Source organism: Condylura cristata, unplaced genomic scaffold (genome assembly GCF_000260355.1).
Source record: "Condylura cristata isolate star-nosed mole 26May11 unplaced genomic scaffold, ConCri1.0 scaffold00007, whole genome shotgun sequence".
NCBI classification, from domain to species: domain Eukaryota; kingdom Metazoa; phylum Chordata; class Mammalia; order Eulipotyphla; family Talpidae; genus Condylura; species Condylura cristata.
The window spans coordinates 21,941,547-21,954,631 of record NW_004567108.1 but is presented as its reverse complement, the minus strand read 5'-3'; the positions used below and the strand labels follow the sequence as shown (position 1 = coordinate 21,954,631).

The 13,085-nt window shown below is 34.2% G+C and overlaps 1 protein-coding gene across 2 annotated transcripts in view; it reads left to right on the top strand.

The window, feature by feature from the left end:
* ERAP2 (endoplasmic reticulum aminopeptidase 2) overlaps positions 1 to 12,224 on the top strand; it is a 34,577-nt gene extending 22,353 nt beyond the window's left edge. For both annotated transcript variants that reach the window (XM_004678119.2, XM_004678120.2), the window contains 6 exons: positions 3,495 to 3,651; positions 4,196 to 4,380; positions 8,068 to 8,229; positions 8,962 to 9,102; positions 10,970 to 11,051; positions 11,448 to 12,224. In XM_004678119.2, the coding sequence (XP_004678176.1) occupies positions 3,495 to 3,651; positions 4,196 to 4,380; positions 8,068 to 8,229; positions 8,962 to 9,102; positions 10,970 to 11,051; positions 11,448 to 11,591 (871 nt within the window). In that variant the 3' untranslated portion in view covers positions 11,592 to 12,224. The remainder of the gene's footprint in view (positions 1 to 3,494; positions 3,652 to 4,195; positions 4,381 to 8,067; positions 8,230 to 8,961; positions 9,103 to 10,969; positions 11,052 to 11,447) is intronic.
* Positions 12,225 to 13,085: the final 861 nt, after the last annotated feature.

The following is a 13,085-nucleotide window of genomic DNA, read 5'->3' as shown; positions in this document are numbered from 1 at the left end:
GGAGAAACTCTAAATAGATTACAGAGTAAGTAAAATAAAAGACGAGGAAGAATGAAAAATACCAACAATTCAGCAAATGACAACCAGTTTCAGGTTCTCCTCACTATCCAAAAGTAGAGTGTTCCTGTGAAAACTTTTGTGAGTAGAAATATTGCAAAGTGAAAAAGCAATTGCTATTCACTTACATGAAAGTTTTTAAAGAAAGGTTCCCCCCCCCTTTTTTTTTTTTTTGGTTAATACAAGAACTGGGTGTAGGCCAGAGGTGGGGGTTAGGGTGTGTGTATGAAAAAGAGGATTTACCAGAGACAGAGCGGGAGTAGAACAAGCAGGTCTCCTGAAATACACTGCTTAGGGGAGCAGCAGGCGAGGCAGGAGAGGTCTGTTGCACTATGTGGGTTAGCTCCCTGGCCAGGGATTGAACTCCTGTCATAGTGCTGATACTTTAAGCCCTGCAACCCGAAGGAGGGCCTGGAATTATTTTATAGTCCCCAGGCCCCTAAGATAGCATATAACTCATATCAAATAACACATAGAATCTAAGATAACACTAACATACATTTAAAACAGGAATGATAAATGTACAAACCATATAAAGTAGTTCTGAGGAAGGAGCTTAGTACTCTCACTGCTCCAGGTACACACAGCCTCTATAGTAACTGCTACAAGACACAGTTTGGCTTTTGTTGTAAGAGAAAAAGAAAATCCTCTCAGCTTTCTTTCAGTTGCTAAAATAAGGCACTAATCTAGGTCTTTCATTAAGTGAAGTGGCATATGTCAATCTTTAAAAAGTAGGGGCTATCTACTTTTGTTTTTGTTTTCCTATTTCTAGCTTATTAATTTATGGGTAACCTATAATTAAATGAAAGAAACCTTATGATTATTGATGCATCAGTGAAAAAAACAATAATCTTTTCTTTACTGTGCACAGGTTAATGAATCTAATATAATACATATTATTGTTACTGGAATTTAAAAGAGTTTTAAAAACTCTCTTAAAAAAGCTAATAGTTGAAGGGGTACTATTAAAGCTAATAGTTGAAGGGGTACTAATAGTAAAACTCTCTTAAAAAAGCTAATAGTTGAAGGGGTACTATTAAAGCTAATAGTTGAAGGGGTACTAATAGTACCCCTTCAACTATTAGCTTTTTTAAGAGAGTTTTTAAAACTCTTTTAAATTCCAGTAACAATAATATGTATTATACAGGGTTGTTTTGAGAATTGCTAAAATAATGCAGATAAGCACTAAGTATTGTACCTCGCCATACATTTCAACTGTGTTACTAGTATCACATAATAAACATTGTCTTCAAAGTCAAGAATTGAGTAGGAAGATGAGATGACAACACAGAAAACTGCATTTCAAATAGTGAGAAATTACAAAAATGCAGAATGTGACTGTTTGTTATGTTTGCAATTACAGTGAAAAAAAAAGTTATGGGGGGGGGAGCAGACAGATATATTCCAAGTGCTATCAGTAAATATGCAGAGTAGTGAAATAATGATTCTTTCCCCACTTTTCTCTGATTTCCAATTGTTTTGTAATTTGTTTATATTAGTTTTACATTAAAAGTAATTGCATAAAGAAACAATTTGTAACTCTCATATTAGACTTAAATATGTTTACCTGCTACATTTCTTACATAACACATGCTTCTTTCCTCCCAACTCTATGAAATATCTACTTGAGAGTTAGAGGAAGAAATCAGTGATCACCTATGGTTTGAAAACAAAATTTGACCCAGGGATAGATATTTATTTAATTGGGGTTTCATACTTTTTAAATATAATTTAAGATTTAGAATTCATCTGAGTTCAACAGAATTAAAATGGTAAGTTTAATTTTGTTACAGAAAAATAGTTTGTTTTCTTTAGTAACTCTTTAGTTAGTACCACATTTAAGTTGGTTCCTTAGGAATATGGCTTCTTTTTTATTGATTCTTCACAAAAATGCCACTTAGCTGAAACTGTATACAAATAAGTAGATAAGATTTCTCTTTTGGGGCTGAAGTGTACGTTTATACATGTGTTTAATCTTTAAACAAACATTCACGTAATTTTTGGTGCATTGATTGACGCATAGAGACAGTGGTGAGAAGCTATATTTTAAGCAATAGCTATTGTATGTAAAAAGAAAAGTCCTCTTTTAAAATGAATATTATGATTAAATTTTTTCCAAGTTGACAATTACAAAGGTTTCTAATAAAAGCATTGGTTTTAGCATGAAATAAATTAGGCTGGGCCAAAAGAAAAACAAGATTAACCTGAATTTTGTGTGTTAAAATATTTTATATTGTGAACCACAAATATATACAATTTCTTGTGTTACTGATACTCTAATGTATCAACTGTACCATATTATATACATAATCCAGGCGGGAAGGAATAATCACATGTTTTGGACCTATTCCTTAAAATATAACAGGCTATGGAATCATATTTCATGTGGTTCTATCCTTTGTATTCATATGAAATTTTTGAAAATTTTTCTGTAAGTCCATTTTAGAGTAGTATGGCATTGTAACCAAGAAGCATAAATTCACAACATAAATTGATTTTTTTAATCTTTCACTTCTTTCTAATTTCAGTCTCTTTAAAGAAAAAAAATTAAGACATTTTATTTATTTGTAATTGAGATATTTGTATACCCCCATCATGTTATAACATTTAAAAAACTCAGAGGATGTATGACATTATGTTAATGAAAATTTCAACCAACATACATCATTTCTTCTGGCATCTGTTTCCATATTAAGCTATTACACTTCACCTGGGAATTTGATGCTGACAAGAATGGCTCAGGTATCCGTGGGACTGGGGGACCTCTGACCTGAGAGTCACTTAACAAAACAGTACAATTGGTTTTCTTCTCTCTAGAAAAGACCCTAACACTTTGCTGTTCTGAATAATAGTCTTATTGTTTATTTTTCTTATCCAGAGAAAATGTAGAGAAGGAATATAATTTTAACTCTAAATAAGAGGGAAATACTTATTTTGTCTTTTCAACAATAACAGCTGCTTCCCTTTTGGCTCCAGGAGTGATATCAAAAAAGAAATATCATGGTACCTGTCCATAAGTTCCAATTCACTTGGAGAACTAATTCAAACCCACAAGTGAAACAATTAGAAAAGGAAATTTATGAAAATTTTACTTTTATTTGGTACTAAATGCATCAGCTCACATTTCATTTATATATCTCTTACTGTGCTTCACTTTCATTAATTCATTTAAGTTTTAGAGCAATAAAAGATACTATTACTCTCCCAATTACATAACAGAAACAACTGAGGCCCAGAGAGGTGAGGTGATTTTTCTGAGATCACACAGCCAGTCAGTGGTAGAACAAGGATTTGAACCAATTGATCTGGAAATAATGAAATGTTCTTGTTATTACTTCAATATTAATTTCAATATTAATAAAGTTTTTATATTTCAGTAATAATAAAATTAAAAATGTAAGTTAAATACAAGCCTCTGACATATGTTTATACTTCAGTGCAGGAAGGTTGACATTAGACAAAGCCCTTGACCTGACTCGATACCTCCGACATGAAAGAAGTGTCCCTGCACTTCTCAAAGGACTGGAATACTTAGAGTTGTTTTACCACATGACAGAGAGAAGGAATATTTCAGATGTCACTGAAAATCTCAAGGTTTGTGTTACTTTCAGAAAATTCATTAAGCAAATACATAGTGTCTGGAGGATCAGTGAGACTTAATTTGTTTTGATTGAACTTTTGGGGTGAACTGTTTGAGGAGGTAAGAAATGTTAATGAAAACTTCAACAGAGATATCATTTATTCTGGCATCTGTTTCTATATTAAACTATTACACTTCACCGGGGAATCTGGTGCTGGCAAGAATGGCTGATTGCACAGTTAATGCCAGTGTACCTAATGTCTGAGACTGCTGATTCCTTGTCATAACCATCTTAGAGTGAGGTAGCAGGATCTTGAGAAAAATATCCCTCCTGAGGTGATTTTATCAATTGATATTGCCCTCTCAGAGAGGAAAGTTAGGCATGTTTTAAAGCAGAAACTAACTCTTTAAGTATGGTGGGTGGTGGGGAGAGAGAGCTGTTAAGATAAGTAATTCTACTCATTCACTTTAGAGTTCAGCCCTTTCAGATGGGTGAATAAGAGCTGTGGTAAAGACTAAATTTAGCCTCCCTCTCTTCAAATCCTGTGCTCTCTGCAGCTTTACATTCTCCGGTACTTTATGCCAGTGATTGACATGCAAAGCTGGAGTGATGAAGGCTCCATTTGGGACAGGACACTTCGTTCGACTATCTTGAACCTGGCCTGTTACCTGAATCATGCTCCCTGTACCCAGAAGGCGACTGAACTCTTCTCTCAGTGGATGGAATCCAGTGGAAAATCAAAGTAGATACAAACTTCTGTTCTATCCTTTGTTCCTTTAACTTTGATGTTAAAGTCTTTGATCAAGCAAGACATTATATCTAAAACCTTTTAGTGAGGATAGAAAATAAAAACCATGCTGGGAATTATATATCCATGTGTCATGCTTCCACATAGTAAGTGCTCAATAGATTTTCCCGGGAAGTAAGGTTTTAGGCCCCTATTGTTGGGGGGGGGATGGTGGGGGGATGGCTAATAAACATTGACATGGTAACAGAAAAAAAAGGCGGAGTGGAAGTAGGGGAGACCAAGCTCTAAAAGTGATGCTTTGTAAAGATGAAAAGAAGTTTGAAGAAATAATGTGAATTATACATGCAACAAAAACACCAGCATCACTTGTGGGACTTACAAAAATTAAAAGGGGGTCATTTTTATAAAAAGTTCACTTTCTCATTGACAAGTACTGTAGGCTAAGGAAGCCTTGGCTACAGTTTCACCTTTGATGAGAAATGGGTGATTTGGCATGTCTAAAACCTGTGTATGATGACAAAATTGTCCCTTATGGCTATTATTTTTAGTTTTTATTTTTATTGAGGTAATACTGGTTTACAATGCTATGTAGGTTTTGGATGTATGGTTTACTTATAAATATCACACCACTTTTTTAAATAGAAGAAAAAATTCACGGTTTTTATACTCTGTTGTAATGGGTCTACTATAATATAATGGCGTCAATTTTTGCTGTGCCAAATTGCTATGATATACCATTATAATTTCCATGTAACTAAATCTTAGAGAGTTTTTTGAAATCTTTGCTTGAATTTATTTTTAAAAAGTGATTCTAGTTTTCTACTTTGGGGGCTTTTCTGCTCATAGAGATTATAAGGCCAAAAAAATGATTTGGAGATATCTTTTTTTTTAAAGATTTATTTATTTGTGCATACAGAACTGGGGTACAAGCCAGAGGCTCAGGAGCGGTGAGAGGCTTCACCAGAGACAGAGTGGTGAGCAAAACAGGCAGATCGATGAAGTACACTGCTGAGGGGAGCAGCAGGTGGACCAGGAGAGGTCTGCCACGCCATTTGGTCACCTCAGGGCAGGTGGGAATCGAACTTATGCGGAAGTGGCTTTAGCTTCTCAGTGCTGTGCTTTAACCTGCTCTGCCACATGGAGGGCCTGGAGATATCTTTTAACTATTACCTTGTTTTTCCCATATTTAAATGGGTTGTATGAGGTGGGCTAAAAGGTAAACATCTCACTGTCCTATAACATAAAAGAAAGGTATTCCATTTTTAAGCTAATTGCAAGAGAGATGACAGGCCTACAGTAACTATCTATGGTAGATTTTATTTATACTTGTGATTCAGAGTATATAATTAAATATTGTACAGTTTTCCCCCTAAGCTCTAAGACTGCTGGTACTAATTCTAATGAGAAATTATCTTACATGATTGATTACTTCATTAACTAATCAAAATATAATTCTTTGCATGTTACTTATGTGTCAAGAGCTACTGTAGGGAATAACAAGCAGCTATGTGTCATACTTTCAAAAAATGTATAATAAATGACTACCAACTTTCATAAATGTTGAACTACACTAAAATCAAAACAAGGTAGATTGACTACTATATATGTGTGTGTACATATTTATACATATATGTATGGTATAGTAAATAGCATAAGCATTATCATAGGTTCAAATTCCATCTTCAAAATGTCTAGTATGTCACTTGATGTAACTTAACCTTTCTCAGTTTTATTTCCACTTAAAAGCAATAAGGTTATTAATTATCTCACTGAATACCTTTGATACTTAAATAAAGTATGTAGGCACTAGTACAATCCCCATAATATGATATGAATAATTTCATATTTGCATAAGTGTAAACTTCCTGCCCTATCTTTACTTGTCTATTGGGTTTCTTCTGAGTCATCAGTGTGAATACCAGTTATTATCTATCTAACAATACTTGGGATTAAGAATCAAAGACCAAATTAGAATAAAAAAATTCATATCCTTTAGGACAATTAGCCCCCCAATCGTAGTGTTTGCTTTAGGTAGAAAGAAAATAATATTATTACATGTTATCAGGTTTTCAGAATTACAAATGACTGAACTCTAAGTAATTAGTGCTAAATTATAATTATTTAGACCTAGTAAGTGAGATGACCCTCAGACAAGCCATTAGAAAATACTTTTGGGCCCTCCCTGGTGGTGCAGCGGGTTAAAGCACAGCACTGAGAAGCTAAAGCCACTTCCACATGAGTTCGATCCCTGCCCCGGAGGTGAACCACATGGTGTGGCAGACCTCTCCTGACCCGCCCGCTGCTCCCCTCAGCATGTACTTCAGCAGTCAGCCTGTTCTGCTCCCCACTCTGTCTCTGGTGGGTCCTCTTACCGCCCCTGCACCTCTGGCCTATACATATGCATAAAGAAATAAATTTTTAAAAAAGAAAGAAAATACTCTTAACATGACATTAAGGCAACAAGGATACTCATCTTTCTTTTAAAGTTCTATAACACCAATGAAAGTTATTTAATGATAGACCTATTTATAAGCAAGTACTTTAATATATTTTTTAGAGTCATATCTCTCATTGAGGTTAAAATTTTATGATTTGTCTGTTTGCTAATATTATATCATCAGTAGAGACAAAAACAAAATTAAATTTGCAAGACAAAATTACATAAATTTTTTTATATAATAGTTTATTTTTTACATCATTTTGTGCATTTTTTTCATCTCAGTTGTAATTTCCTTGGGCTTCCCATCACCAAATCACCCTGTACCATCACCACAGTCCAGTGCATTTCCTTCCTCCCCCCCCCCCACTGTTTTTTATGCCATTCCCCACTCCACCCCCATAAAATATCTCTGTTCATTATTATTATTATAGCTGTTCATTATTATTATTATAGCGGTTCATTATTATTATTATTTTCTTGCCTGATCTGTTATACTCCTGGTATGAGAGAAACCATCTGGTATCTTTCCTTTTCTTTCTGACTTATTTCACTAAGCATGATCTTCTCCAGCTCCATCCATGCTGCAAAAGACATGTGTTTCTTTTTTTTTTTTTTTTGGTTGCTGAGTAATATTCCATTGTGTGTATGTACCACATCTTTTTAATGGGCTGCTTCCATGTCTTTCCAATTGTAAATATAGAAGCAATAAACATGGGGGTGCAAGTATCTTTTTGAATCAGTGTTTTTGTGTCTTTTGGGTAGATACTTAGGAGTGGGTCATATGGAGACTCCAGTTAAGCATTTTGAGGAAACTCCAGTTTTCCATCATGTTTGCATTCCCACCAGCAATGCAAGAAAGTTCCTTTTTCTCCACATCCTCGCCAACATTTGTTGTTGCTAGTTGTTTTAAGATGTCCCATTCTCACTGGGGTAAGGTGCTATCTCATTGTGGTTTTAATTTGCATCTCCCTTATTACAAGTGATGTTGAACATTTTTTTCATATGCTTGTTGCTTTTGTTCATATGCTTTTTCATTTCCTCTTTGGAGAAGTGTCTTTTTAGCTCTCCTGCCACATAAAATATTTTTATAAAAGTTTGGCAGAAAAAAGATTTACTAGGCTGGGTACTGAAAATAACTCAGGGATGATTTTTTTATGACAATATAAAATTGTTATAAGAAAAGGGAATTTTTTCTTTCATATAATTTTTTCTTCATTTTTGTGCTTGATATTTTATTACAGTATTCCTACCGATGTCTTAAAGATTGTATATTCAGTGGGTGCTCAGACCACAGCAGGCTGGAATTACCTTTTAAAACAGTATGAACTATCAATGTCGGGTGCTGAAAAAAACAAAATTCTATATGCATTGTCAACCAGCAAAGACCAGGAGAAATTAATGAAGTAAGTGCATCAATTAACTGAATTGTTAGAAATTAACTGTTACAAGTTTGGGAAGTCCCTACATTTTCAGCCACAAATAAATTAATTGAGTCAGAATTTGAGTTGCTTTGACTTTGTCTCAGAAAACTATATTGACAAAATATAAATGGAGAAAACAGGTATTCCCAAGTTATTAATCATTTAATTAATCAAATAACTGCTCTTTTTTCAGAATGTTAAAAGAAAATTATTATTGTAAGACTACATTCTTGTGGCGCAACAGGTTAGGACACAGCTCTGCAAACTGGCGGCAGCCGTTTCAGTGCAAGTTCGATCCCCTGCTGTGGAAGAGATCCACATGGCATGGCAGACCTCTCCTGTCTGGCCTGCTGCTCCCCTCAGCAGTGTACTTCGATGATCTGCCTGTTCTGCTCCCCAGTCTGTCACTGGTGAATCCTTTCACCATCCCTGCACCTCTGACCTGTGCCCCAGTTCTCTATGCATTAAAATATATATATATTCTTGTATATAAGATGCTAATTTTTTGAACTAATGAATGAATAAGATTACTGTTAGAAAAAAGTCACTGAAACATTAAAAATATTAGCTAGTAGAAAATTTATTAGTTTTTGGTAAATCTTATTTTCGTGATTTACTCTTTCTGTCCGATTCTCTTAATATATTAGTAGCCTCTGTTAATGTCCATTGCATACCACATGCTATGAAAATATCAATTGGTTTTTATTTCTTCAGATTAATTGGATTAGGAATGGAAGGAAAGGTTATCAAGACCCAGGAGTTGGCATCTCTTCTTTATGCAATTGCCAGAAATCCAAGTGGACAGCAATTAGCTTGGAATTTTGTAAGAGAAAATTGGACCCATCTCCAAAACAAGTTGGTATTCTTTTACAACATGTGTTCTTCCATCTAGATGTCTCACTTGTTTAAGACTTAGTGTAATCAAGTGTCCCTGAAGCTTATAAATGATACTGTTTTATCCTAATATTAAGATGAAGTATGTCAGCTTTAAAACTCCATGTACCAGTTTGTCCTCTCCAAGTGTAAGAGAAAAGAATGAGAAGACAAAAATAAAAACAAATTTCTCTCATTCCGTTCAGGCAAAGATTTCCTGGGAACAAAACAACGGATTTAAATGACCAGCCTTATTCCGACCAAGGGCTTTCCCCAGTCCAGAAAAAATCCAGTGAAGTCATATTTAGTGCCTCAAGTTTATTTTGCTTATTTTGTTTTGTTAATGAAGTTTTGATCTGGGGAAACTCATATGAAATTTTGTTGAGAGCTAATTTCCACCCCTGTTTTCTGAGGTGGCACAGGAAAGACTTGAAGTGGCTAAAACAAATCCAATTAGAAATGTTTAAGGCGCTCCCTTCGAAAACTGATTGGTTCTGTGTTTCTCTGGGTTTCAACTATTGGAAGAGCTAGAATTTACTCCAATATATGTCCGGGAGAGCTAGAATTCACTCCAATATATGTCCGGGAGAGCTAGAATTCACTCCAATATATGTCCTGAGCCTAAAATGTCCCTGAAGGGAACCAACATGATTAATTTCATTGGAATGTACAACATGGCTGTGCTTTCTCTTACAACAAGGGTGTTTAATCATTTCTCTTCCAAATCCAAAATTTATTTTGAACTATCTGGAAAGTATCCTGAATCAGAAACCAAATGGAATCAGTATGCCATTTGCTCTATTTACCTTAGTGTCAGCATCTCTGATGTCAACTAACCTGTGTAGTTCCTTCTTCCCACTCATGTCTAAGTTATAATGGAGCCATAGACTTTCAGAAGAGAACTTTTTATTAGCAAAGAGCACATTTCCCCTGCCTCTAAAACTTCAAAAATATCCACATGAGATCAAAGGGTTAGAATTGCTTTAATAAATAAATAAATAAATAAATAAATAAATAATCCATGCGTTTCCTTAAAGACATTAATGGAATGATTGGGTTTTTTTGTTTTTGTTTTTGTTTTTGTTTTTGCATAGTGGTCAGTTCCCTTTGAAATGATTACATTTTTTTTTTCTGCAATGCTATAGATCTCCTGTATAACTGGAAATTGTACCTCTGCCTTATCATGAGCAGAGTCAGGACTCAGAGCATTTTTTGAGATGTGGTTGTGCTTTTGTTTTTCCATCATGAATCTCTTTGACCCAACTACATAGGCTCTGTTTAAAACACCTGGGTGAAGAATGCAATCTGTTGTGAATGACAGCTCAATCTTGTCACAGTGCCTTAATAAATATAATGTTTAAACACAATGGTGTCCAAAATGAGATGGACAAGGGTGCATCTCATTGGCAGGCAAGGATAAAATTTTACTGTATATATTATTTTTTAGGCTATTCAGTTTTCTTTTCCATACATAATATAGGGTGTTCATATGATTCATAAATGAAAATAAAATATATTGGGAAGTTATTGTTCAAAAATCTTTACTGATGGTGTGTATAGGCAAACAAATGTACAGAACACTGCTTTGAACACAAACATCAATGTAAACATGAATATAGCTGAAAAGTTAGACATATCTCCTTTTTTATGATCAAATTTAATGAATTTCAGCATTGAAATTAGTATTAGATGAGTGCAAGAGTAATTCTTATGCAATTAGTAGGAGCTACTATAGTGCATAATTTTATCATAGAGCTTTTAATGTTACATACTTTAAATCTATAATATATGATGATAAATGCAAGGCTGCTATTTCTATTAAATCTGTGGGATTCCTTTTTATTTTCAGATTTGATTTGGGCTCATTTGCTATGAGAATAGTCATCGCTGGTACAACATCTCACTTTTCTTCCAAGGATGAGTTGCAAGAGGTTTGTAACTATTGCTAACCATATGTAGAATTGAAAGTAAACCTGGTTTGAAATTCTCATTTTATTAAAAGACAGTAAGCTCTTTGTCTAATGTCACACAGCAAATAAGTGAATGGGACTAGACTGAAACCCTATTCTTAAAGTATGGGTATTCATAGCATTCAAAATGAAAATTACACTTGAGAGTTAAATTCTTTCTATAAAAATTAATAATTATGCAAAGTAAAAGAAGAAAATAAGCTTAAAAGGTTGGCAGAGAAATGCTTGCACCTGTATTTGTATAATTTGAAAGCTGTCTGAAACCCCTTTGTAAGAAAAAATGTTTTATGAACCATGTCAGTGAATCTTTTCTTGCCTTCTTTCTTCATTTTTTTATTTAAAAAAATTTTTTTTTAGGTGAAACTATTCTTTGAATCTCTTGAAGTCCAAGGATTACACCTGGATGTTTTTCAAACTGTTCTAGAAACCATATCCAAAAATATGAAGTGGCTGCAGAAGAATCTTCCTACTCTGAGGTCTTGGCTACTGGTTAACGTTTAAATGGTCAATAGAAAGAACACATCTGACATGGTCAGTGAGCAAAGTTCAAGTCAATGTTCTGGAAGTTTTGTCTAACCAATAAGAAGCCACAAGAAATCAGCCAATGCAGTTGTCTACTCTCAGTTATGATCTATTTCTCCCAGCTAAGGGCTGGGAGAAATTTAGTTCAATTAAAAATATTTGAGATATGTGGAGATACAGAATCAGCTTTATAAATATAGCTATAGTTTAGCCACAACCCAAACCTTCTTCATTGTTGCATAGTATTTTGTTTTAATGCTTTTTAAAGTCTGGCTTAGTGACTTATTATTTTTCCTCAACCAGTTTTACCACCAAGGGAAAATGGCCAATCAATAATCTTTCATTTGTATCTTTCCATCTCATTTTCCTCCTTTAAGTCATCCTGAATAGTTAATTTTTACAATCCATGGGAAATCTGATACAAATTAGAACTTAAAGTTCAAGAAAAGGAAGATTTGTCAGAAAATCTCAGATTATTAGAAACTAGATGTCAAAATTTATCAAGGAAGAAGTGGGGGGTCCTGGCCTGACCTTCACTTTGATGAAGAGCCTCAGGGTTAGCTTGATTAGGTCATTTTCAGATGAAGTATGACTTGCAGTTACAGCAGTAAAAGAGGGAAAGATAATACCACACCATTTATAAAAATCCATGTGCTATTGCATTTTTAACGAATCTTTTAGATTCGTTTTGTTTTACAGAGGTTTTAGAACTAGATTATATTTTGTATATTTTGAGTTAAATGGTTTAATATAAAGTTAAAATGTGTTTATAATTTGTAGCCTACTGTGAGCATTTCTTCATATTTTAAGAGAATCTTTTAATCTGTAAAATGTCCTTCTAGATGCTTCTTTTCATTGTTTGACTATGAAATGTGGAATAAAGAAAATGCCAGTCTGTACATAAGTGCTAAACTGTACTACATTATAATCCCACATGAGTCAACACGAAGGTATATGTAAGTTTTAGAAAAATGTGAATCAATACACAAATAATTGACTCATCTGGGAAGGCAGGTAGGTATTGTTAAAGATAAATGGGGGAGGTATGATCCAATCCATTTTGAAATGATATAATGAACCTTTGTGGACCTTTTCCTGGTGCTACCATCGGAGAGAATACAGTTTGGATGGACTTAGGTGTCTTATTGTAGTTTAAATTTGATTTTATAGAATTTTTGGACTCTCTGAAGCATTTTTGGCTCTATGTTCTTCTAGAATTTAGCAGTATTTTAGGAAACTTAAAGAGTTCTTCTAGAATTTAGCAGTATTTTAGGAAACTTAAAGAGTAAAGAATATAACGGGGGTGGGGTGCAGAGGGAAGTGCATGGAATTATGGTGATGGCACACGGGTGACTTGGTGATGCGAAACCCGTGGGGATTACAATTGAGATGGAAAAAAAATGTACAAAATGATGTAAAAATAAACTGTTATAAAAAAAAAGAGCAAAGAATACTATTTTCCTTCCTTGATAA